Source organism: Tyto alba, unplaced genomic scaffold (genome assembly GCF_018691265.1).
Source record: "Tyto alba isolate M040663 unplaced genomic scaffold, T.alba_DEE_v4.0 Super-Scaffold_18, whole genome shotgun sequence".
NCBI classification, from domain to species: domain Eukaryota; kingdom Metazoa; phylum Chordata; class Aves; order Strigiformes; family Tytonidae; genus Tyto; species Tyto alba.
Window position 1 is genome coordinate 29,580,959 of NW_024881280.1, and position 24,516 is coordinate 29,605,474.

The 24,516-nt window shown below is 35.9% G+C and overlaps 1 protein-coding gene across 4 annotated transcripts in view; it reads left to right on the forward strand.

The window, feature by feature from the left end:
* Nucleotides 1-24,222, forward strand: part of TTC8 (tetratricopeptide repeat domain 8) — a 46,160-nt gene extending 21,938 nt beyond the window's left edge. For 2 of the 4 annotated variants that reach the window (XM_033010551.2, XM_033010553.2), the window contains 9 exons: nucleotides 1,174-1,218; nucleotides 7,707-7,792; nucleotides 10,666-10,753; nucleotides 14,518-14,628; nucleotides 16,638-16,777; nucleotides 18,036-18,210; nucleotides 19,517-19,639; nucleotides 21,441-21,524; nucleotides 23,244-24,222. In XM_033010551.2, coding sequence (XP_032866442.1) covers nucleotides 1,174-1,218; nucleotides 7,707-7,792; nucleotides 10,666-10,753; nucleotides 14,518-14,628; nucleotides 16,638-16,777; nucleotides 18,036-18,210; nucleotides 19,517-19,639; nucleotides 21,441-21,524; nucleotides 23,244-23,360 — 969 coding nt within the window. In that variant the 3' untranslated portion in view covers nucleotides 23,361-24,222. Of the gene's footprint in view, nucleotides 1-1,173; nucleotides 1,219-7,671; nucleotides 7,793-10,665; nucleotides 10,754-14,517; nucleotides 14,629-16,637; nucleotides 16,778-18,035; nucleotides 18,211-19,516; nucleotides 19,640-21,440; nucleotides 21,525-23,243 lie in introns of all 4 variants that reach the window. The other 2 variants (XM_033010554.2, XM_033010552.2) reach the window with 2 other exon arrangements.
* The last annotated feature ends 294 nt before the right edge of the window (nucleotides 24,223-24,516 follow it).

Here is a 24,516-nt window from a genome sequence, read left to right on the forward strand (position 1 = left end):
TTTTCTGACCAAAAGTAGAAGAGTAGGTTGTGGTTTACTTTCCTCACCAGACATGACAAGTCAGTAGTAATTCTGTAGTTTCCTTACGGTAAATCTTTAAGGAATTTTGGCTAAGAAAAGCTGGCAGATGAGTCATGAAAGCCCTTAGAAGACTGTCTTCTTCTCACAGAGCAATATTTTCTTTAAGTTTTTTATAATGAATAATAAGAATTTAGGAAAACATTCTGTTCTTTTGATGCAATTAAGACCTGGGATTTGGATATAGGAAAAGATAAAGTTTCAGCTCAATTGAACCTTGTGATGCTAGTGCCCATACTACGTTTCTGGGAGTAGAGGCTTCCAGTCTCCACTTAGTTACCTAGTATCTTTCGACATCCTTTTATTCACTTAAAAATGCCACCCTCATTACCTGGTACAGACTCTTCTGTATTCTGTCTCGGAACAGGTACAAGGTAGTGCAACTTGCTTAACTTTATACAGAAGTAAACAAAGATGCAGTTACATTGCCTGGCAATTATTGTGGGTTTATGATCAGTGACCACAGCACAGCCAATGCATGCAACTTCTTTAAGCTTTGATATTATGATGGTGTGTTTGAGTTTCAGAAGTTCAATATTGTTAGTATTCATCATTTACAAATAGAAGTTTTTCCTTTACAGATCCCAAAATTCTGTAGGGTTTAGAATTTATTTTTCCCTAAGGCAAAATTTGCTCAGTTTATATTCTTAATACACCTATGTTTAATATAAGTAGATTCTGCACTACATGAGCATGTAACTATACATTTCAAAAAGTCTTTGTTAGATCACTTGCTGATTTGACAGTTAAAAAGTCATGAAAATAGTACCAAGTTTTCAAATCTATATTCACTTTCAAATTATAGCTGCCTTTTTTTTTTCCCAAGTGAGTTTAAGGATCAAAGATAATAGACAATTCCACTAATCTCTTGCAACAAGTTAATGGTTTCCTATAGTTACAATGTAGCACAACTATAGTTTTTGTCTATTCAAGTCATAACTAAGTGTAAATGTCAGCAATTGTGATATGTGAATGTGATTGCTCTCAGAAAGAATTAATTTCTGCCAAACATCATCAAGATTTTGTATTTCTCTGAAATAATATTATGAATTTTTATCTTCAAATGTGACAATGTTTTAAATATTCCTCTAATAGGCATTGTTCGAATATATTTTTCACCATGAAAATGACGTGAAAAATGTGAGTAATTCATATGTTACGTTTTCATTTTTTATTAAGTATCATTCAGTTATTTCTGTCAGTATTCTGATAAACTAAGAATCCAAGTAGTATGTCACATCTGAGTACAGAAATACAGCATTAAAAGTTGTATAAGAGAGAGAAATCCTTCCTTACAGGGGTGATAATCAAGGATGATAACCTGCAAATACCAAGGTACAAATTGTTCTCTTTTTGGAGAAGCAAAACATTCTAATGTTTAAAACTAGGTCCTTCATCTAGCAACATGATAAGATCCCTATATTTAATGATTTTGTGTTAACAGAATTTACTGGAGACTGAGCAGTAGCTGAAACTATATGTCAGGTAGCTGAACTGCCTAGAAAGTTCAGAGTTCCTGAGGCTTGGGAGTAAACAATAAGTTACAGAAGACTGTCCTTAACAGAAGGTGACAAAATAGTTAGTGATTGAATTGAACATCATTTGACATTTTAAATTACTGAGATGATTGTTTATGCATTTGGGTTAATAGCAAAGAAATGTATTTGGTGAAACAGGAAAAATAAAATATCAATAGGACCTTGGACACTTTTTTCAGAAATTTAATTCCATAGTGCTGAGGTGTTTTGTGGCCTCAAGAGAAACATTATATTGTCCTTATGATTGTACATAATATTTATTCTCTAAAAGTTTTCCTAATTATAATATTTCTCTCTTAACCTATCAAAAATTTTTATTCCATGCTTCTTCATATGTTACTGCACTGAATGAATAAGTTCAACTTTAGATACATATTGTTTTAACTTGCAGAAATAGATAAAGTTTTTAGAAATTTTTCAGCAGTTCACCCAGGGAAATAATTAATTTTTTCGATGAATAATGTGTCAAAATATTTCATTATGAGACATATGCACCCAGTTGAAATGGAATCAAAATTTCTGCTTGAGCTTTGTTTAAAGGAACTATTTTCGTCAATAATGCATAGCTGACTAGACATTTATTGAATTTTCTGCAATACTACTAATTGGCATGTGATTAGAGATGTATTTAAATTCTCCAGTTAATCAAAACACACAAAAAAATATTTTGTTGCTGTTGACATAGATCAGAACTATTTCCAAATTTACTGCCATGTGAAGCTTTTTAATCTAGTATCAAATGATTATAGTTGTACACTGTCAACTTATTGCATAGCATTGTTTTAAGAGGATTGAATTGCAATGTACTATTAGTCCAAAATATAGTTGAAGCAGTAAGTGCAAGTGTCAGAAATGTCAGAGAGAAGTAGCAATTAACATGTACATATTCTGATAGTGAATTTGAAGAAGGTGCCTGGATTTTATGCCACTAATAATTAAAATTTATGTTGTTTATTACTGAGCACTCAGTTCACTAAGAGTGGAAGAGTCACTTGCTAGGATGCCACATGTGTCTGTGAGCTACACTTTAAGGACATGCCGGATCTCTAGGCTAGACAGATAATTTTATATAATGCAAGGAATTTTCCAAGCTTTCCAGAAAAAAATTGTAAGATGTTTTACACTGTACTGCATGTATTTTGAAAGCCTTGCTGAGAATCCCAAATCACTGTCTTTCAGGAAAAGTTTATGCAGCCTAGCCATTTGAAAATATGTCTGTAAGCAAAGTGGTGTCAGCTTAGTCCCTACTGTTGATTGTGTAATGAGAGGGAGATCAACATGTTTGGTTAATGATAGCATCTTGTAGGAAGAAAAAATTGTGTACACTTCACAATACGATGTGCCTTTATAACCTAACGTATCTTTGAAGAGATTTTTTTTAACTGTTCGGTTTGTTTTCTCCTATTTGCTTTCACCCCTCTTCTGCAATTTCTACACCATTTTCAAAAAAATTCTATTCTCCAAACCATCTTCCATTCCTTTTGAACTTCATCTGCATTATTTTTTCTTGAACAAAAAAATAAATACTTCAACTTCTGCTGCATCACTGTTTATTCACCTTTCATGTCAATGGCATTTCACTAATTCATTTTCTTGCTTCTTCCTGTAAAGGATTTGGTCGCTTAGGATTTGACAGAGAAACAGCACATATGTTAACTGTTTAAAAGTTGATCTGGTCTTGCTTGGTCATCTGTTAGAACATTCACTGACATCTCTTACATCTTCGTATTATCTGTGATGTTGCACACTCTTAAAATAAAAAAAAAAAGAAACAAACGACTTTCTGCATGCGATGAAAGAGTGTGGAAGGCCTGGAATCCTAGGAAATTGGCTTAAGTTTGTGACTGTATAAACTAAAAAGCCTCTACTTGTGGACTTTCCGCCTGGATAGAATTGGAAGACCCGTTTCTGCAGTTTTGCAAATAAATCACAAAAGTAGTAGTGATGATATCCTTCCTTTGTCACTGTGCTGGTCTGGAACAGTCTGTATTCTTCTCAGCTACATTATTATTTAAGAAGCAAAGGCAGTTTTATTATTTATCTTCTGTTTAGTATTCAGCCAGTATATAGAAAAAAAAAAAAACAACAAACCCCAACAAAAAAAAAAAAAAACAGCCTCAGTAATTTCAGTTGAGAAATATCATTAATCAGTGTGCATTCAACTGGACAAGTAATGCTAGGCACTCGGTTCAAATTAAAAATAAATGTATCTGTAATCTATCAGTTATCAGAAGCATGGGGATGCAAGAAGGAGAAGCACTGAGCTTTTTCAGCACTTGAAAATGTATTCCAAAGTCTTTAATCTTATTTAATGAAAAATTAAACACTTCTCTAAAGAAATTACTATTATCCTATCCGTTATTGTTCTTGTTTCCTTTTGAACACATATACATAATAACTGGCTTTCTGTAGCCTTTGAGGTATTTCTGAAAGACATTTTATGGGCTTAATGTTGTAAGAGCAGGGCAATTTAAAAGCCTTGTCCAGGAATAGTTCAGCTGCTCCTTTTTTTCAGCAGTAGGCTGTAACATCGTATTTTGCCATTATTCACAGGTGGGTAATGATGACAGGAGACTGTCCTGAGGAAAAACAATGAGTGTACAATATATACTTGGGGCCAGAAGTCATGACTTCTGATACTTCCTTAGATCTTTCTAATACTCTGAAGTTTATACTCTCTGATAGAAATCTATTTATAATGGAATTATGTTAGATTTACAAACTATAGAAATTCAAAGACATGAAAATAAATTGTGTTAAATTGACTATGGCTAATGTCATTTACTCAGCTATCTTATAGGCTATCCTGTGTTGATCTGTCTATAAATAAGACTAATCAATAACTGTTGCTTGGAGAATTACTGCCATTCAACAGCACCTGAAGAAAGTATCAGACACTTGCTATCATTCCCATCTATCTAATTTCTTGGTGAATACAGTACTATTTATGAAATTACTAAGTTTCAGACAAATGTACATTTACCAATTCAATTTTGCAATACAATAGTAAATTACCACCACCCTACAAGCTGTTTTATACTGAGTTACAGCAGGTGGACAGTTTGGAAGTCTTAGTTATAACACAGTTTAGCTAAGAAAAGTAATGGTAAAAAAATGGATCTCAGAATCATGCTAAACACAGTTAAAATTAAAGAATCTACATTTTTTTTCATTTAAAACCAGCTCTGATTCATTCTTTAAGAAAAACTTTGTTTTTCTTTTAAAACAGAAATTTCACCAAGTTTTAGTGGGTTTTATTATTTTTATTTGCACAAATGTAAGAACTGAAAGTAAAATAAATTTGTTCTGAAAGGCTTCTCAGGGCTAAGACTGTTACTGAAATGGACCCCTGCACACATGAGTAACTATGCTAAGTACTCTGTAGAGCAAAATTTCAGCTGACCAACATTTCCAGATGATGAGTTATACCCTAAAGTTTATTAAAACTTTTGGGACAATCAGTGTGGGTTTTATTCTGATACGTACATTAGAAGCAGAAAATCCTTAAATGGACATATTCGTATCTGCCAATCCACAATCCGTGCTGGTTTTCCCTTCTAGTTATTCATACGACTGCACCAACATTCAGCAATGAACAGGAGTGCAGGACAAGCATAACACTACTGCTATTATAGATTGGTTTTAGATTAACCTGCTGTGCAGATTGAACATTGATTTGTACCTAAAATGTGCAAATTAAATAAAAAAAAGTTTGCAGCAAACTGAAATTGAAATACGCTAAAAGTTGGTATTGACACGGTGAAGGCTTTGACTTTTAAAAGTCTATTTTAATCCATTTACTGCATTTCAAAGGCCACATTGTCAACAGATTTTGTTGCAATACCAGCAGACAGTCTAACTACTAGCATACAAAAAGCTGACATTGATATGCACAAAGCCTTTTCAGGCAAGCACTTTTTAGAAATATTGGTAACTTTTGTAGTATTTTTGGATTAAAGTTTTTGTGATCGCTTGTAAAGTATCAGAAACAGGATTTTCCTATTCCTTTCCTACTTCTTTAATAGGAAAGTATAAAAATGGGACTTAATTTCAGAAACTAACTTCAAAATGAAGTCATACTTTGTTTCTTAATGTTAGTAATAAGATCCCAGTAAGAGTTCAGGATCTGCAGCAACAGATAAACTGCTGATGTTAGTGTCTACTAAGCCTCGAGCAGTCTTAGTTCTCACTTTCCAATGGCAACCAGAATTGTTAGCCTTGCATAAAACAGTTATCAGAAATAATTAGAGTCCCAGAAAGGAAGCTGAATGTGTAGCTACGGGAGGGATTGGGTTTTGAAATTCAGTCCTTCTCCTTGAGTACTTGTCACCAGAGCACTCTAAGGAAAGCTTTTTGAAGCCCATTATTTGCAGTGTGATCCTCACTCATTTTAAGTGGCTGCTCACACTGCATTAGAAGCAGGTGTGGTATTTGACAGACACGCATTGATACACATTTGTATTGATACACATTTGTAAATGCAACACAAGTAACTGATGTTTTAACGTCAACTCCTTTCCCAGATTTTCCCAGTAGTGGGACAAAATCGCTTATGTACCTTGAGATGAAAGAAAGTATTTGGAAGGGAAACTGGTCAGAAATTCTGTCTTGAAGCAAGCTTCTTCCCCATTATAGCTGCAGTATCCAGAGGACCTGTTGTGCAATTTGCAAAGCCATTAAGAAAAAAAGGGCAACCACCATAAGAACTGTCATCTGAGGTCTACAAGGATTCCACCTAACTGGAAAAAATAGTGACTTCAGAGTTGTAAACTTTCCTCAATTTTCTCTCTCCTGTCACAGAGGCAGGGAATGACAGCAGTCTCTTTTTGAAGACAGCATCAATGCAACTCTTTAGCCTGAATTGCTGCAAAAAGCAAATTATTCTTTCTCACAGAGCAAAAAGAGAGCAACTTGTCTAAATTGTCATAGCTCCACTGATTTTGCTGTGCTTTGTCAAATCTACACCCGTTAATTACTTGCAGCTTCATTTTGCTAGCAAGAAAAACAAGAATCAAAGCCAAAGGTAGATGTCACTAAATTAGGCTCATTCTAGTATTTCAAGTGTTCACATTATTTTTTCCCTGAAAATTATTGGTTCTTCTGCTACTGAGTGGCTGGTGCACAGAACTTTTTCATATTGTTGCTGATAGCTAGTTTCCAATTTCTGTGGGTTGCAAAAAAACCCCGAAGGGTCAGTTCTTTGTTATAAAAATACAGTGTTAGAGCTTTCTAGACTATTTCTGATGATATCCCTAAAATGTAAGTAACAAATGTTGCATGGCTTTGATATGTCCTGGGACAAAATGGAGTTTAAAAAAAAGGAACACTAACAATTGCTTCTTTGCTAGGTGTTGGTGCAGAACACATATCTATTTGTTTAAACAGAAATGTTGAGATTAAAGCTAAAACATGAAAAGCCATAGCTTCTGTCTGTGGTGGCTGATGGTAGCATGTTGATTAGCATACCACTTTTCCAATATACCAGATAAAAGATATTTTAGACCTCCACCATCTTCAATAGCTATCTGTTTCTTAGAATACTTACCTATTTTTCCTATCTGTCATAAAATAATTCTTTACCGTATAGACTTTTTAAAGAAATAAGTATTTCTTACTGTACACATCTGAGAGTTCCCAGAAGTGGAGGCATCCTGATACTAGCAATGAGATGACAATTTCTACAGCATTTCAAACTGGCTGAACTGATTTATTTATTTTAGTATATTTTTACTTGTCTTTAACAACTTCTAGTGAACATGGATGGGAAGCTTGGAAAAAGTGTTTTGGCTTACACAAATATTCTGTATATTCTGAAGCAGCACTTCAGGAGTCTGATCAAATTCTTTTATATTTTCTCTTTGAATTATTAGAAGTTATTTGGATTATATACTCTTATTGGGACAAATTATCCTTTCAGCTACTTTATGCATTAAGCTATAAAAATAGTAAACATAAAGCAGTGCCCTCGCCTCAAGTTTACCACGACTTACTTTCTCTTTATAAAAATCTTTACGTTGTTCACTTTGTGTTCTTTTTCTTTGTGTAAACATTGAAGGCATTAATGTTAAGATGATGGGTTTGTTTTGGAAGGCTCTAGATTTGGCAGCCCTTGCCACTGAGCACGCACAATTCAAGGACTGGTGGTGGAAAGTCCAAATTGGGAAGTGCTACTATAGGTAAGCCACTGTTCATTTCTTCTGTGATCAGTGAGTGTGAGTGCAGGACCTGAACTGCTGGGCCTATTGTGCAATGCTGAACACTGATAAATAGGTCAGTAAGTATTTAGTTAGAGAGTGCTGTGCTAACAGTTAAAACTCCTTTAATGTACAAGGAGATTATGTTCAAGTGCTTGAGGTAAAGACATCAACACTGAGTAGCTTTAAGTATCTGAATTAGTCGCATCTTCACCTTTGTAATGTGTTAGTCAGTAAATAAATGCAAAGAACCATTGTTAAAACAGACCACACAAAATGTATGCTACAATATTAGCTTGAGAAATTAACTGTCAATGAGGGCTTCAGGTTGATGAAATAATAAAAAATGAAATATTTACATTAGAGACTTCCTGCCAAAGGTACACTGCTCAAGAAGTACCGGTTCCAAAGATGCCAGGGACTCAGGGCTGACATCCTATACCCAAGAATCTCATACAAATATCTTGAGTACCTCAACACTGTCCCATGAATGTAAAACATATGAATACCATATTCATTGTTAAAAACCTGAAGCATCATCTGCAGTCTTTACATTTCTATAAGCAATTCTTATATGAATAGTCTGATAATATGAAGCAGTTAGTCCTTTAAAATGCCACGTTGTATTTTGGCATGAAACTATTGCTTCTTTTTAGATGCCCAAACAAATGAAGTTCTTCGCTATCTCTAACCTTTATTTGATATTCTTTAAAAGGGTAGACTGATTATTTTATTTTGAGCTGTGGTGTGTTGACCCTGGCTGGACATCAGGTGCCCACCAAAGCTGCTTTATCACTCCCCTCCTCGACTGGACAGGGGAGAGAAAATGATAATGAAAAGCTTGTGGGTCGAGATAAGGGCAGGGAGATTACTCAGCAATTCCTGTCATGGACTAAACAGACTCAACTTGGGGAAAAAATAATTTAATTTATTACCAGTCAAATCAGAGTAGGGTAATGAGAAATAAAACCAATTCTTAAACCACCTTCCCCCAACTCCTCCCTTCTTCCTGGGCTTAACTTCACTCCCAATTTTCTCTACCTCCTTCCCCACAGCGGCGCAGGGGGACGGGGAATGGGGGTTGTGGTCAGTTCATCACCCGTTATTTCTGATGCTCTTTCCTCCTCAGGGGGAGAGCTCCTCACACTCTTCCCCTCCTCCAGCATGGGATCCCTCCCACGGGAGACACTCCTCCACAAACTTCTCTAATGTGAGTCCTTCCCACAGGCTGCAGCTCTTCACAAACTGCTCCAGCGTGGGTCCCCCACGGGGTCACCAGTCCTGCCAGCAAACCAGCTCCAGAGTGGGCTCCTCTCTCTCCACGGGGCCACAGGTCCTGCCAGCGGCCTGCTGCAGCGTGGGCTTCCCGTGGGGTCACAGACTCCTTTGGACATCCACCTCCTCTGGCGTGGGGTCCTCCACGGGCTGCAGGTGGAGATCTGCTCCACCGTGGACCTCCACGGGCTGCAGGGCACAGCCTGCCTCACCGTGGTCTTCACAGTCGAGTTCAGGGGGAATCTCTGCTCCGGTGCCTGGAGCACCGCCTGCCCCTCCTTCTTCACTGACCTTGGTGTCTGCAGGGTTGTTCCTCTCACATATTCTCACTCTTCTCTTTGGCTACAGTGCACAGTTTGGGTTTTTTTCCCCTTTCTTAAATACATTATCCCAGAGGCGCTACCACCATCACTGATGGGCTCAGCCTTGGCCAGTGGCAGGTTTGTCTTGTAGCCACCTGCCATTGGCTCTATAGGACATAGGGGAGCTTCTAGCAGCTTCTCACAGAAGCCATCCCTGTAGCCCCCCTCACTACCAAAACCTTGCTGTGCGAATCCAATATATGAGCTTAGAGGTAATTCATCACTTTCAGGATTTTTATGAATAGTGTTATAGAGACTAAAGCATCCAAACAGGCACATGTACTTCTAGGATCCAAAATTACCTTATGTCCCTATTGGCTGTGTTTCATTGTTTTGGCTGGCTTGTTCTGGCTGTGTTTTGTGTTTCTTCACCAAGTCTATATGCTCTTTGGCTGAAGGAAAGAAAAGGCAATTTGCATATGAGAAAGTATACCTTTTTGCTGTTGTTGAAATGGTACAATCCTCTTAATTTTGTAGTGTATATAACATTTATAGATTAATGCAAAATATTCTACAGTAATACTGCAAAACAAGGGCTTTTGAGATGAAACAGACTTGTGTGAGATTCATGTGCCATATACTGCCCCCTCCCAAGTCATCTGCTTGGACGGTCTTAAGCTGTGGTGACATTTACAACACAGTATGTTTTCAGCACACAGTTAAAGATTTTAATTTTAAGAAACAAAACTTTCACCATTTCCCATAGGAGGACAGGATAAAGTGTTCTATAAATGATTAATCATTCCCTAAACTTTGCCATGACTGAGGAAATTCTGCTCCAAAACCATGTGGGTAAAAGTTGAGGTGTGGCTTTAATTGCTCATTTTCTGCTGTCCATTCTGTACAACGAGCAGGAAGGAGTTCTGTGAAAATGAGTACATCATTATTCAGTTAGCACCAGAAGGCTGCATGTATTAAAGGGGGCCAAATTTCATGAATCTGCCTTTTTCATAGTTTTGATTAGTTGTCTTTGTATAATATATTTTTTAATTGTTATATATTTATTTGTTAATATATTTAACAGCATGATTTTAGTTAACATACACACAAATATATGACCTTAAAGGATGCTTTTTGGCAGTTCATGTTCGGTTTGGTGTGCACCCTTTCATTTTCTAATAAGCTTTTTTTTTAAAAAAAAAACAAACAAAAAAAAAAAAAACAAAAAAAACAAAAAACAACAAATAAATACCTTATATATCTGTCTGTTGTCTTTAGGTTAGGATTATATCGTGAAGCTGAAAAACAATTTAAGTCAGCTCTCAAGCAACAGGACATGGTTGATACAATCTTGTATTTGGCAAAAGTAAGTACATTGATTTGCTTGTTTAATAATGAAGTGAAATTCCAGGCTATCCCTGAGAAGTCCATACACCAGAATAGCTGAGTATTGAGTTTGAAATACCATTAAGTTTCATAGTGTGTGATCTCCATACAGACCTGAGGCAATACATGCTAACAGTTGAAACTGAAGTCTATAGTTTACGATAAGATTTTGGAGCTTCCAGATTTCATCCCCCCCAAAAAATAATATCCCCTGCGTTACTGTATTCTTCACTCTAAATTCCAATGAGGAATATATAGGAAAAGAATTGCTGGAATTCCAGTATAAAGACTAATGTAGCTATATGTGGTCTCCTAGGAAACTAATGCAGTAAGTCAGTAAGAGTGAAGCTCAAAATCCTACTTTCACAAGCAAAATCCAAACAAAGTAAGCTTAAAGGAAGTAATTGGAGACCTTGAAACAGAGACTGTTCTGTCAAAATAAAGGCATTAAAAGCTTTAAAAGAACAAGTGGCACAGCTAAGCCTCAGAATTACTTGTTTACCAGGGTACACATCAGATTCTAAACATTTTCCAAGACATTAAAGAAAAGTTGGCCTGTGAGAAACTATAACTGCATTTTTCTTCCTCTTATCCTAGAAGGAGGTTAAATCAATTGCTCTTTATCAGCTCCCTTTAAGTCAGCTGTCACAGGCCTATCCAGAAATCATTACTACTACTGGATAATTCAGTTATTCATATTATGATACTTGCTTGACCTTTACATTTCTTGAGCAATTTATGTTTTGTATTTAAGTGATCATCATTGCTACCTGGAGACTTGTCTTCAATACAGCAGCTGGAGTTAGTTTACTCAATTGAGCTTAGTAGTTTTAGATTTCTGTTACTAACAGGAGCCATTCTGCAAAACACATGAGCTACAGAGTGATTAAATTGGTGGAGTAGTTGGATTAACAAACAGTGATTCGTTATGGGAGATACGCATCCCCCCACATCATTACTAGCTCAAGTAGGAGCTGCATTTGAACTTCCACCTCCCACTCCATAGACCAGCTCGCTCAAGTATAACAGCATCACACAACATGATTTAGCAGCTGTGAGTGGACAGGCAATAGAATAGGACACTGAGATACACCTCAATCTGACAGTACTGAAAAGATAAGACTTGAGATAAGCAGCCATCATAAAAATAATAAGATTGCATCAAGTTCTGTGCAAACAGACCAGTAATACAGTACCAATTAGGTTTCTGCTTATATTCATTATTACAACAGCTATATGGGTTTTTAAAAATATTTTCCTGAAAGCTAACTCTCACTCGAAATGTAATTTATGAAAAGATAAAAGACCAAAACAAACCCCAAAAAAATAAAGAGTCTTTAAAGAAGTCTGAGAAGTTAGAAAGTATTTCATGACCCAGAAGAGCTGGAAGTGGGATATTCTTACCAGAGATAAATTCTGCTTTTAGCATCTAAAACTTCATTATTGTAGCTGCAGTACTCTTAAAGAGCAGGTCTCCCCAGAGCAGCTTCAAGTATGTGGAAGTTGTCCCATCTATCTTTTAATTTCTTTTGACACTCATCTAGACAGCAGTTCTACAGTTTGGAGAGATGTTGGACAGTGTGATATGCCAGTGGATATAAAAATTACATAGTAAAGTACTGTGGCTGTGTTGTCTTGGCATAATACTTGCACAGAGGATCTGTAGCAAGTGCATCTTTGGAGTGAACCTGCAGGTGCAGCAATAGAGCAGACTTGAGTCATAATGCTCAGAAAACATACTTCATAAACAAACATAAAAAGATTAAAAAGGAGCAGATCTAGTGGAGTTCCCTGTCCTCCATTTTTCACATTTATTACCCTAAGAATATGAAGATAGCTGTGCTTCATAGGTAGATCAGGTCAAAAAACAGGCAAGCAAACAAAACAAAAACCAAATCTAATTAAAATTTTCAGTTCAAACAAAGAAAATATGGAATTATTTGTAGGTATGGCAGTATGCACTGGATTACCACATATATTTAGGATAAATTGTACAAGTCACTCACCTAGGTGATACTTAGGAAAAAAACAACCAGACCAGGACAAGGTTCTTCTTAATTAAGAAGTTATACCCAGCTATCATGTATTCTCTTTCATCTGTGTACTTTCCACTGAAACTCTTTACAGCATAGTTTAGTTGTAGAAAATTGTTGCTAGAAGAAAATAAGGAACATGACAGTCACAACGGAGATAATTATTTAAAGTTTAAAATTTAATGCAGACATAAAATTATTCAGAAACTGCTACATGGTTTATAAATTAAAACTATAGAAAATGACTTGAAGTCTGTTTTAGATACGACAACATGCCCAGATAGAGTGCATTAGGAATAAATTGTTGAGATAAAGCATATTCAGTGTCATCAGTGCAGTCCTAATCTGCCAGGTACCACATCCCCCAAAAAACCCAAACCCCTTTCTCTTTTACTGCTTTTCACAAGAAGGAATTAGTTTTCTAATTTAATACAGGAAATACAAGTGACATTAGCAAAACGACTGGAAAAAAAATACCTGTGTTCTTTCTCTTTTTGCCAGTGATCAACATGAAATGATAGTCCCTTTACTAGGAAGGCACTCACAGTCGACAGCTCTTTGGCAATTAAGAATGTCACTTGAGTGGTCGTAGGAAATAAATCTTTGCAAATGTCTGCAGCAGTATGTATCTCTATCTCTAGGGATGCGAATAAAGAACTTATGACTTTAACTAGTATTATGATTGTTGGCACTCAAAAGTCCATGAATCTCAAAGTCAGAAGCAGAAAATGTGTTCGGTGATTTCTAAGATGTTCAGTTAACACTGATATTTTTCTTACATTGCATCAGAAAATGTTTGTCAGGATAGCAATCAAAGATTCTTTACCTTTTTTAATCATATCAAGTATTAGCACTTTTTAATGCAATATCTCTCCTTCAGGATCACTCATAGCACTTTTCCACTCAGTGGGGGACAGATTAAACACTCCAGCTATCTAGTTGCCCAAAGTAGGTGTGCAGGGTTTTTTCCTTTGCTATAGCTGTATTTAGCATACTCCACAACAGGAGGGCTTTACAGTTGCACTCTCAGACGGCTGCAGAGATGGTGTCTATCAACATATTGATGTCCCCTATCCAGTTCTCACACAATGTTATCCACATCGCACATTGTCATCAGCAACACAGAAGCCAAAATCACAGAAACCAAACTGCCCGCTTTCTGTTACGGGATTTTTTTTGTTTGTGACAGGGTTGGTTGGCAGAGCAATAAGGAAATTTGAAAGTGTCACTGCTCTGTGCAGTGCAGTCTTATTTGACTAAGTAAAATATTTTGGTATTATAGCACTATCAGCCTGAAGATCCAGTTCTTTCAAGCCTAAACATAAGTTTTTAAAAATATATTAAACAGGAAAATATTCAAGGTGATACCTTCACTTCAATGTCAGAATATATTACTTTGGTATGATAATAAATAACAAGATACTTTTTTGGTTTATTAGTAATACTTTTTTGGTTTATTAGTAACGTCCAGATGAATTAATAGTTTCTAGATGATATGCATGCAAATTTAATGACCTTAATTAGCTTATTTTATTACAGAGATTTACTCAGTATTCACTCCATTTTTTTTCCCAGTATTATTCACCATCTCAGCTATTGGTTTACTGCATAAAAGGAGGTGTCATCCCTTTTATTTCTCTCCCTCATTAAACAGCAGTACAACTATAAAAGTCAGACATTTGACATTTATATACACTTTTTATTTGCTTAGGTGTATTTGCGCTTGGATCAACCTGTAACCGCTTTGAACCTTTTCAAGCAAGGGTTAGATCGATTTCCTGGAGAAGTGACTCTTATTTGTGGAATTGCCAGAATCTACGAGGTATGCACCCAATATGCAATCATTATTGTGGCCGAGGTCAGCTGCCCGAGCAGGAGAAAAGAGCCAACAGTTGAATAGAACCGTAAGGTCATAAAAAATTAACTGCGCTGATTTTCGGTATCACTCATGCAAAACAGGTAACATTACACAAAGACAGCAAAGTAATGTCAGCGGAGCCTTGCAGGCTTATTTGTTTAAATGGTTAATCACACTAGTGACATCCTATTTACCCTTGACACGCAGAACCAAGTCCATGTTAAGTCAAGTGGTCCAGATGTTGTCCATGTACTTACGTCTAGTTTATATATGTTTCATCATACTAAAACTGCTCAAGTCACCAACAGCCTGTTACCAGGATTAAACGGCAAAACCGTCTGCTTGTCAGTGTTGTCTTTATTAGCACTACATGTTACGGTTAGTTTCTTAAGCCAGTGAGAAGTGTTGGAATGTAACTGTTTCTTAGTTTAGGAAGTAGATGTTATTTTAATTATGATTAGTTTTAAACTAGTTTTATTTTAGTTTGGTAACTATTTTGTATGTTAAAAGTGTGTATGTTCATGTCAAACAGTGGACTTAATATTGTTTTTCACTGAAAGTTGGTAATGATGCTATTCCAGAACAAATGTTTTAAACAAAGTCATTCTTTTTTTTTTTTTTTTTGTCTACATTCATACTTGGCATTCTTTCCTGTTCTCATCATTTTAATCTAACCCCTAAGCATTAATCCATTTTCATATTAAATCCTTTTTGTCCTTCAGCAAGGAAGAAAACAACTGCATAATTTTTGGAGGCCTTTCTTTCTGAATTGTTAAACAGTTTTTAATATGGATGTTATTTTGCAGAACCAAACATAGCATTGCATAACCCTTTAAGGAATTATTAAAGAGCAGCATATAGTTGACAGGATCTGGTTTTGCACTGACACCTGAGCACAGGATTATAGCTTCATTAGCAAAGATTTGTACTGCAGCATAGGGCTGTTCTCATTACATAGACTCACAAGTGGAATGTATGCATCAGGCATGTTAATCAGAGCTTTTCTTCTCTGTCACTACCTTTTGACAGTAGGAAGTGTTGTAAGCCTTTTGGCTTTAAAAAAAAACCATTATTTTTAAAAGAACTGCTGTAGTACTTTTTTATTTAATCACAGGAAATACATTTTTTTTGTAGCTAAATACACTGCTGAGGTTAAATAAAAGCTTATTCTTTAGTCATGTTGAGAGTACAGTGTATCTACAGCACACAGGTAGAAATTATTCCTCTCTAAACACGGAAGTGTGTTTTGATCTTTTAATTTATTTTCTTTGGATATGGGTTAGAGTCCTGTGGTGACTTGCGCTCCTCAGAAACAGTGTGACATTGTTCACAGCAATGAGTTCACACTAATTCTTCTTCCAAGTAGCATACATCCAAGCATATATTTTTACACAATATAGTTCTCTTAACTGGCAGATCCTAGATAGTACAAGTTTTGGCAATAAATCCATGATTCCTGTTTTTGAAGGCATGTAATAATTCTTCATATGGAATTATATTCTCATTTGTGCTCAGAGCAATTAATGAGTTGACTTACAAAGTGTTGAATATAAGTGAGGCATTGACTGGGGAAATAAGTCCACTGTATGTTACCATACGGGGAAACCGACTGCACAGTACTGTGTATCACAAGGCATCGTGCAAAAAGTAGCAAGTGCCTATTGCACATACTAAGCTTCCGACCAATCCCTTTTTCTAATAAATAAAAAACAAATCTTTTTTTGTAGCAATGGCATAGAGTTAATGACAGGTACAGTTTGCACTGATAAATTAATATGCATTCTTTGTGAAGATGCCAGTTGGTGGTGTTGCATTGTACAATCAGAGAACTGTAAGAGCATACGTAATTAATCTCAGTTAAGTACTGTACAGAGCATAGATAAAGCACTCAGTAGATTGACATTTTAATAAGTTTTATGTAAAAAATCGGTGATAAGAAGTAGAATTAATCTGATTTTTTTCCAATTGTGTAGGAAATGAACAATATCTCCTCGGCTGCAGAGTACTATAAAGACGTCTTAAAACAAGACAATACTCATGTGGAAGCCATTGCATGCATTGGCAGTAACCATTTTTATTCAGACCAGCCTGAGATAGCTCTGCGGTTTTATAGGTATCTACACTTACGGGGAGGGAGGGGGAACTGAACACATGGGAGAGTAATATAAAGGGTTTGTTTTTGTAATGCTGATAGCAAAAAAAGAACATGAGGAGATTTGTGTGAGAGAATGATTGGGCATTTGAACAAATACTGCCATAAAATCAGCGTACCAATTTACGTACCTTCTCGGCCAGTGATAGTTACATCTCTTAAACACCTGACATCATTGCATGCAGAGTATTTAGAAGTATCAACAAAGATTATCAAACCAGTTGTTATTTGATTAACAAACAAGAAGTAATTTTTCACAGCATATGACAGTTTGAGAACACTCGACCTTATTCTGAACTTCAGTTGCATTCAGAAGACACACGGACTTTCTCTTTAGACCTTTGAAAATGAGTAGTCTTTGAAAAATTCCACTTGAAGTCATGAGCCATTGTGACCTCAAAATCCCTTACTTGAACATGGGCTGGGGGTCCCCCATGTATTGCTGAAAGCAATAAAAAGATAGTGTTAAACGATGCTGCTTGCTTTTTGTTTCAATAGAGTCAGAGTGCAAAGGAGCCTGGCTCATGTTCTTAAGTCTAAGAACAGAGTAAGTCAATGTAAGCATGACCATCTCATTTTGTTTGGACCTGAGCTCTTTCATGCTTTAGGTTCAGAAACTCAAAGTCATGCTTCAGACAGTAGCCCTCTTCTTCCCTGGCCCTCTTAGCATATCTGTTTTTCCTATAAATATTAATAAGCAGAAGATTTATAAAACATCTCCATTCTAAAAGATGCATAAAACAACATCTATTTGAATCAAAATCTGAGTTATGCTTCAAATGTAATATTAATGTAGATTCACATACTAGATGTACTGACTAGAGCAATACTGAAGGACGGGAATTGAGCAAAAAATTGAAGTTTGAAGGGTTATAAGAAGTTATAAGAGTTATAAGAAGCAGCTGCCAGAAATTACATCTTGATTAAGGTTGAGGGATTGGAAAAAGGAAAGTTTGTCTTACAGTAAAGTCAGATCATGGCACAGTCAAAAAGACAGAAGTTACATAATTTACATGAAAACTGTTTTGCACAGCTTTGATTCTACTAATCAAAAATGCTTTGCACTGCCCTTCATGAAACGTTTACCAAGTATAAGACTATAGCACTTGGTTTTTACACCCTCTCAGAAGAGGGAGAAAGGAGGAAAGAACTTTGTAATTTAGAATAGAACTCCTATTTAAAATTAATCTAAAAAAATAAATATTTTCTTTCAATCTAGACGGCTCCTGCAGATGGGTGTTTATAACTGCCAACTTTTTAACAATCTGGGCCTCTGTTGCTTCTATGCCCAGCAATATGATATGACACTATCTTCATTTGAACGTGCACTGTTTTTGGCTGAAAATGAGGAGGAGACAGCAGATGTGTGGTACAACTTGGGACACGTGGCTGTGGTATGAAAAATACTAACAACCTTTCTGAATAAGTATAATTTTACAAAAACTTGAAAAAAATAATAACTGGAAAGGAATCATTGCCTCGTTTTGAAATATGAAACCTGATAGTATACAGGATAAAGTTCAGTACAGATTAAAAGTATATTTGCACTTCAGTAGAGAGGAAGAGGCAAAAGAAAAAAGTTCTGTACATATTCGCAGCATGTGGCTTACTTGTGCTAAAAGATGCTCCCTCCCCACCATCTTTAACCTTCCCTTCTTTCCAAAAATATTGCAACACATACCAGTCCTTGAAGGCCTTTGCTGCAGTACAAGCTAATCTGAAAAAAAAAAAAAGAATGAAAGATATTTTTCTCTGTGCTGTTACAGACCTATTCGGTTGTCATAAAAATATGTATTCAGCAGCACGTAGCAGGCACTAAAGCATTGTGTATATCATAGTTGAGAAGGCATGTTCCTCTGTCTTATAAGCAGCTATAGAAATAGTGTGTAATTGTGGGATAATTTGTTAAATTTCTAAACTAATTTCCATTAATTGCCCATTTTTTCAGATGTTCTTCCAGAAGTTGTGTTAGATTGCTGTTTAGCTGCATGCCCAGAATAGGGTTACTGAATAAAGTTTTTTGGCAGCTTTCTAATATGAGTTGTCTTCAAATGCTGATTATGATTCGACTTGTCAGAGAAGAACGTAACTCTTCATCTTGACTGTACTGCAACTAGGATAAATACATTAATTTATACTGCCTAAAACACTGAAATTTGAACTGATGTGCCCATATCTTTCAGCATTTGTCATTTTTAATGTCCAACCTGATGCTGTATCAATGTTGGTCATAAAACTACCACCTTAAAGAGCAGTCAACTGCTCCATACAAAGAAAATAATCTCCTTTAATTTTTTATCTTCTAAAAAACTAGACTTATATGTGATTTTTTTTTAAACTGCAGAGACAGAGAGGCTAGATGACTTCCCCTCTGGGGACATCTCTGGTTTTCTTCCCTGCTATGGACAGTAGCAGATAGTGTAATCTTTAGACAACATTTTAGTCATCTCAAAAGTTAGATGAGGTGAATATCACTTGGAGCACGGAAGTTTGTGCTGGAGATAATGATTCTGTCTGGAGAAAGAAGAAGCAGCAAATGAGAGGGTCTGAGAAGAAAGCACGTATGGTTCTGATCAGTGTGTTTTTACTGTAATTTGTATACCGTGGTAACACATATGGGCGAAAAGATACTCCAGACAACAAAACAGATGCATGTTGTTTCCAGTCTTTTCACAAATTAAAATACAATCTTACTTTTAGGGGATAGGAGACGTGAATCTGGCATACCAGTGTTTCAGGCTAACATTAGTCAACAATAACAACTATGCAGAAGCTTACAACAACTTGGCTGTGCTGGAAATGCGTAAAGGTCACATTGAACAGGTTGGTGTTGCATCTCAGCTTAAGCAGAATGATTCCTTTGGCCCTTTTTTATGTAAGAAACATGTAATATGCCTGAGGTGGAGGCATCATACGAACATCTAGCTTACTATTACAGGCAGAAAACATGGATAACTTTCATGCATGTTTCCATGTAACCTCCACATTGTTATGCCATCTCCCATTAAACTCCTCATTCTTAGGTAAATCCAAATGGTTCATCCAAGACAATCAAGGTTCACAGTGGCTTTGCAGTTTTTGAAATCTTCTTTCTAAATTGATACCCAAAACAAAACCCATCGCTCTGTAATCATCACTTAAATTACAACTTTGACTATATATTAATTTTATAAATGTAGATACTACACTTCTGTTGGGTGGCAGAAGATACTAATCAAATCAGCTCTTAAGACATTTTTTTCAAGAAGGAGATTGCTTTCGAGTTTTGTCCCAAAGCAGCAGGTTCTTGATAAGTACTTTTGCATCAGTAAGCTTGGTGGTTTGTCTGACCTAATGTGAGTACACTAAGTTGTATTGTGCTTAGATGTATAAATGACGTGCATAGTGGATTAAATGCATTACTTTTTACACACATGCAGGGAAAATTAATATGCATTTGTTGGACAGTTTCAACTACTGTGGGCTTGTTGTAATCTTACAGGAGCAAGCCTATTTTGATGGATTCATATATACATCAGAGAGCTACAATATGATATAAAGACTTGTAAATAACTTTTTTAAGAGCAAATTCTTAAAGTGAACTTTATTCAGATAACCTAAGAATTACCATGGAAACAGTAAAATGAACCCAGCGCTGGATGTTTCCGGTGGCAAATAAACTTTGGGTTTAGTTTCAGTTTCACAGTTAGTAAATTTACAGACATTTAATTCCCAGGTAGAATTCACGTCAAGTTGGGGAGGTTGTGATTGCTAATAATTAGCAGTGCAGAGCCTTTCCATGATAATCAATTGTTTCCTGTCTGTCTTAGATTTAGCTTAAAATTTTCTATTTTCATCTTGTATCACATGTATAATTAAAAATCAGGATGATCATGGCAATAAAACTATGCACAGAAGAATAAAAAATGTGAAGATATTTTGCTTATCTTGGATTTTATTTTATTTCATTTCACTTCACAATTTTCTTTCAGAAGTACTGTTGCATGTACTTAGAGTTGTCAGATTTAGGTAGTTTTAATACGTCCTTAACTCTGTCTTCCCAAACTGTAGATACTTTTGGTTTTAATAGATCAGGGTTTTTTCCCCGAAGTTCTCCTATTTTTAAGTAAAAGCATTCACAAGTTGACCTTAATTTGGGATTTTCAGCATGAAAATGCAGACTTTGATACTTAATTTTTCATTAGTTTTTAATATTATCTTGCTAGTCAGAAAAAAAAGAGTTAATTTTATTAAAATTTTTGAGTGTGAAAACTCTCGTTTTTATGATAAAATTTGGGTTTTCAGGATTGCTTGAGACAGTGCCGTCAGAGAGAACATATATATACAGTGGGATGAGAATTTAAATACTTTTTATTTTAATTAATATATTCTCTTCAGTGTTTAGAACTGAATTGCTTATTTGAGTACCAACATGTTTTTTCTGACTCAGCCAAGAGTCAGTGCTATTAAACTGTATCATGCCTAAATGTACTACTGGAGTAACTTCATACATGGTTGAAGATGGCTTGCTTAGAAAAGAAAACACAGGATGATTTCTTTTAAGAATGATGAAAATTGCATTAGATTCTTGTTACCGTCCCTCCCTCACAGATTTCACTGTATTTTTTTTTCCTTCTCTACATAGGCAAGAGCTTTGCTGCAGACTGCTTCATCTTTAGCACCTCATATGTATGAGCCCCATTTCAATTTTGCAATACTCTCAGAGAAGGTAATGCACTATCCTATTCTTGCAATCTAAAAATTGAATCTTGGTGGGGCAGTTGGGTTTTTATTGTTATTACTGAGAATTCCAAATAAGTAAGACAAAAGAGTACAGAGTGCATAAACTCAGAGAAGACTAAAGTTACATTTTCATTTTAATACCCAGCTTTGTGTGTAAAAGTAGTCATTCAGATGTTTGCTTTTGAGAATGAGTGAGGCCAACTAGCTATAAAGTAACTTTGCAATTTTCCAAACACCCAGAAGATGAATGATCTGTTAACAATTCCATCTACAGTCTTTACAGTTGTTGACTTTTTCAGAATGTGAAGTGAAACAATATCATATAATTTGTCAGTAATTATAGCCAAAATATCATTTATTCATTCCATGATTTATCAGTAATTATAGAAATAATATCTTTTATTCATCCCATGATCTTACTGATCTCGAAAGGAAAGTCTGTTCTTCAGCTTTACAACCTTTGAATTTTGTGTGTTAATAATTTCACGCAGAGTGTCTCAGACACTGAATTAACAGTGTGTCCAACATGCCTGTTAATAAAGAGAAACTTGTACAAGTCTACATTTTTCATAAGAAAAAATTGCTCCTCTGCTTGTGCCTACACCTTCAAGATTCTGTTATGAGTCTGTGTTGTGTGGGCAGCCCACCTCCCACAGATACTAAAGTACATGCGTCAAGGAGAGAACAACCCATTAATTTGTAAGCGTATCCTCTCCATTGTGAAACATGAGATGGTTTTAAATAATTGCATTCTGTACTTACTGATTAAGGAGTAAATGCTAGTCTGCAAATGTCTTGTTGCATAGCTTTTGCACAAAGAACCTGCATAGGTTGTGGGAGAAGGCAGATGGCCAGATCAGCTAGCTGTTGATGCAGTGTGGTAATGCAATCCTTAGATTTGGTGTGAGGCCATGGTTTACAAAACGTAACTTCTCTGGCCAGGACCCTGGTTTCTTCCCCTTCAGAGAATTCTTGCTGCACAGAAGCTCTGTGTTGACTGATGCAGAGGCAACAGAGGCCTCCTACTGACACTTTCCATAGCTTCTTCCTTTCCACGCAGGAGCTATCACTTTCACTGGGTGTGCTCCCAATTGGGTTCTTTTTCTCTGAACCCACTTTCTGAGATGCTCTCCTTACGTACACTTCCTCCTTCCAAAAACTGATGACTGTTTAGGAAAAGATAAAGTTCCCTAAGTAGGGAACAATGTGGAAACATACTTCTAAAAGCAGAGGAGCAGCATCAGCTCTCCAACACTGTTGTGCTTGTCGGCAAGGAAGCAAGAAATCACATGGAGTTGCGGCTTTTAGAGAGGCCTGATTGGTTGTGGTTTACCTGTATATACAATGGCACTTTTATGGAATTTAAAAACAAATCTTCCATTTTTTATTCCTCCTCACTTCAAGCGCTGGACATGGTATACCTTGTCCATTTTCCAGGAAGTCAGGTGGAATGGGATATAAGGTTACTGTCTTGAAACATCCCTCCCATTAAAATCGCATTCCTGTCATTTTCTTCTCATCCCTTGATATAAGGGTGACATAACCCTGAGTTCAAAAGCCTCCGTACTGACTCTGTTTTACTTGTTCACTCTCAGGACCATCTGTGTTTAAACATTGGTGAGCATCAGAAATGTACTGCACAGACTACATGATATAAATACTGCAGTGCTTGGATTTAAAAAATTAGTTTGTGTTTTTCTTACAGGTTGGAGATCTTCAGAGGAGTTACACAGCTGCTCAGAAGTCAGAAGAAGCATTTCCAGGCCATGTTGATACACAGCAGCTCATCAAACAGTTAAAACAGCACTTCGCTATGCTTTGATGAGCGTATTTTTCATTATGTAAAAACAGTCAAAGCAAACATCCCATACATCTTTTTAAAAATATTAGCACAAAGTAGGTGAACTATACTTAATGCATTCTTGTGACAGAGCCTGTGTTACTTTGAGTAGCAGGAAACTCCTAATTAGTTTCTGTTGTCTTAAAGCATACCACTTACTGAAGTGCACCTAGAACACGTTGCAACTATATACACTAGAGATTGCAGGAATGGCAGAATACTGCCAGTATGACAGTTTTGAAATAGTTGTCTAGTATAGGACAAGTAAGTCTTCATTTAAAATTGATGAACATTTTAAAGGATTTTTTTTCTGACTTTCCTGCAGAAAAAAAGTTTTTAAATATTCCCATGTGACAGTCTGTCAGGTAACACAGAGTAAGAGTACTTCTTAACTGGTCTTCAAACTTAGCTTTTGATAGTATAATTTCTTACTGAATGTTAAGTTTTAAAACCAAAGTACCTAAAAAGAATTTAAAATACATAGGTGAAGCAGAAGTTCTTACATTTCTTGTTGTACTGTATGAATTAAATAAATTCCAGTTTGTATGGTTTGTCTTGTCTATGTAAGTTAAAATTACATCCTCATTGCCATGAAAATTAGTCAGCAATCAACATATTTTGAAAGATTCCGCATAAGTGGTAGAAAATAGCATAAATATATGTGTTCCTCTCTACACAGGAGAGAATTTATTCTTGATCTCAGTGAGGGAAAAGGATATTTAGAAGCTTGCAGAGTTAGTTACTAATAATTGAGAACAAGGCATTTATTGGGTGATCGCCTGTGCTACCACATAAGCACTGTTGCTAAATAAATATTTGGATCATCCTAACTACAGGAATACTACCAATAGCAACAAAGACATTCTCTCTGTCATATATCTTTGTGTTCTAACTAAATGGGATAAATTTACATGATTTCCCAACTTGACCTTTTTAAAAGACCTTTAAGAAATGTGGGATGTCAAGGCATTCAGAAATGGCACATCCTGAAACAGGCCTTTAAAATCTTTTCATGTTTCTCTGATATATTAAGGGATTTTCTTGGGTTAGGGAGCAACCCTAAACATGCTTGTGAATATTATGTCTTCCTTTTTACTATTTGTTTTTTCCCCACCATCATCTTTGTGTGACTGTGCTG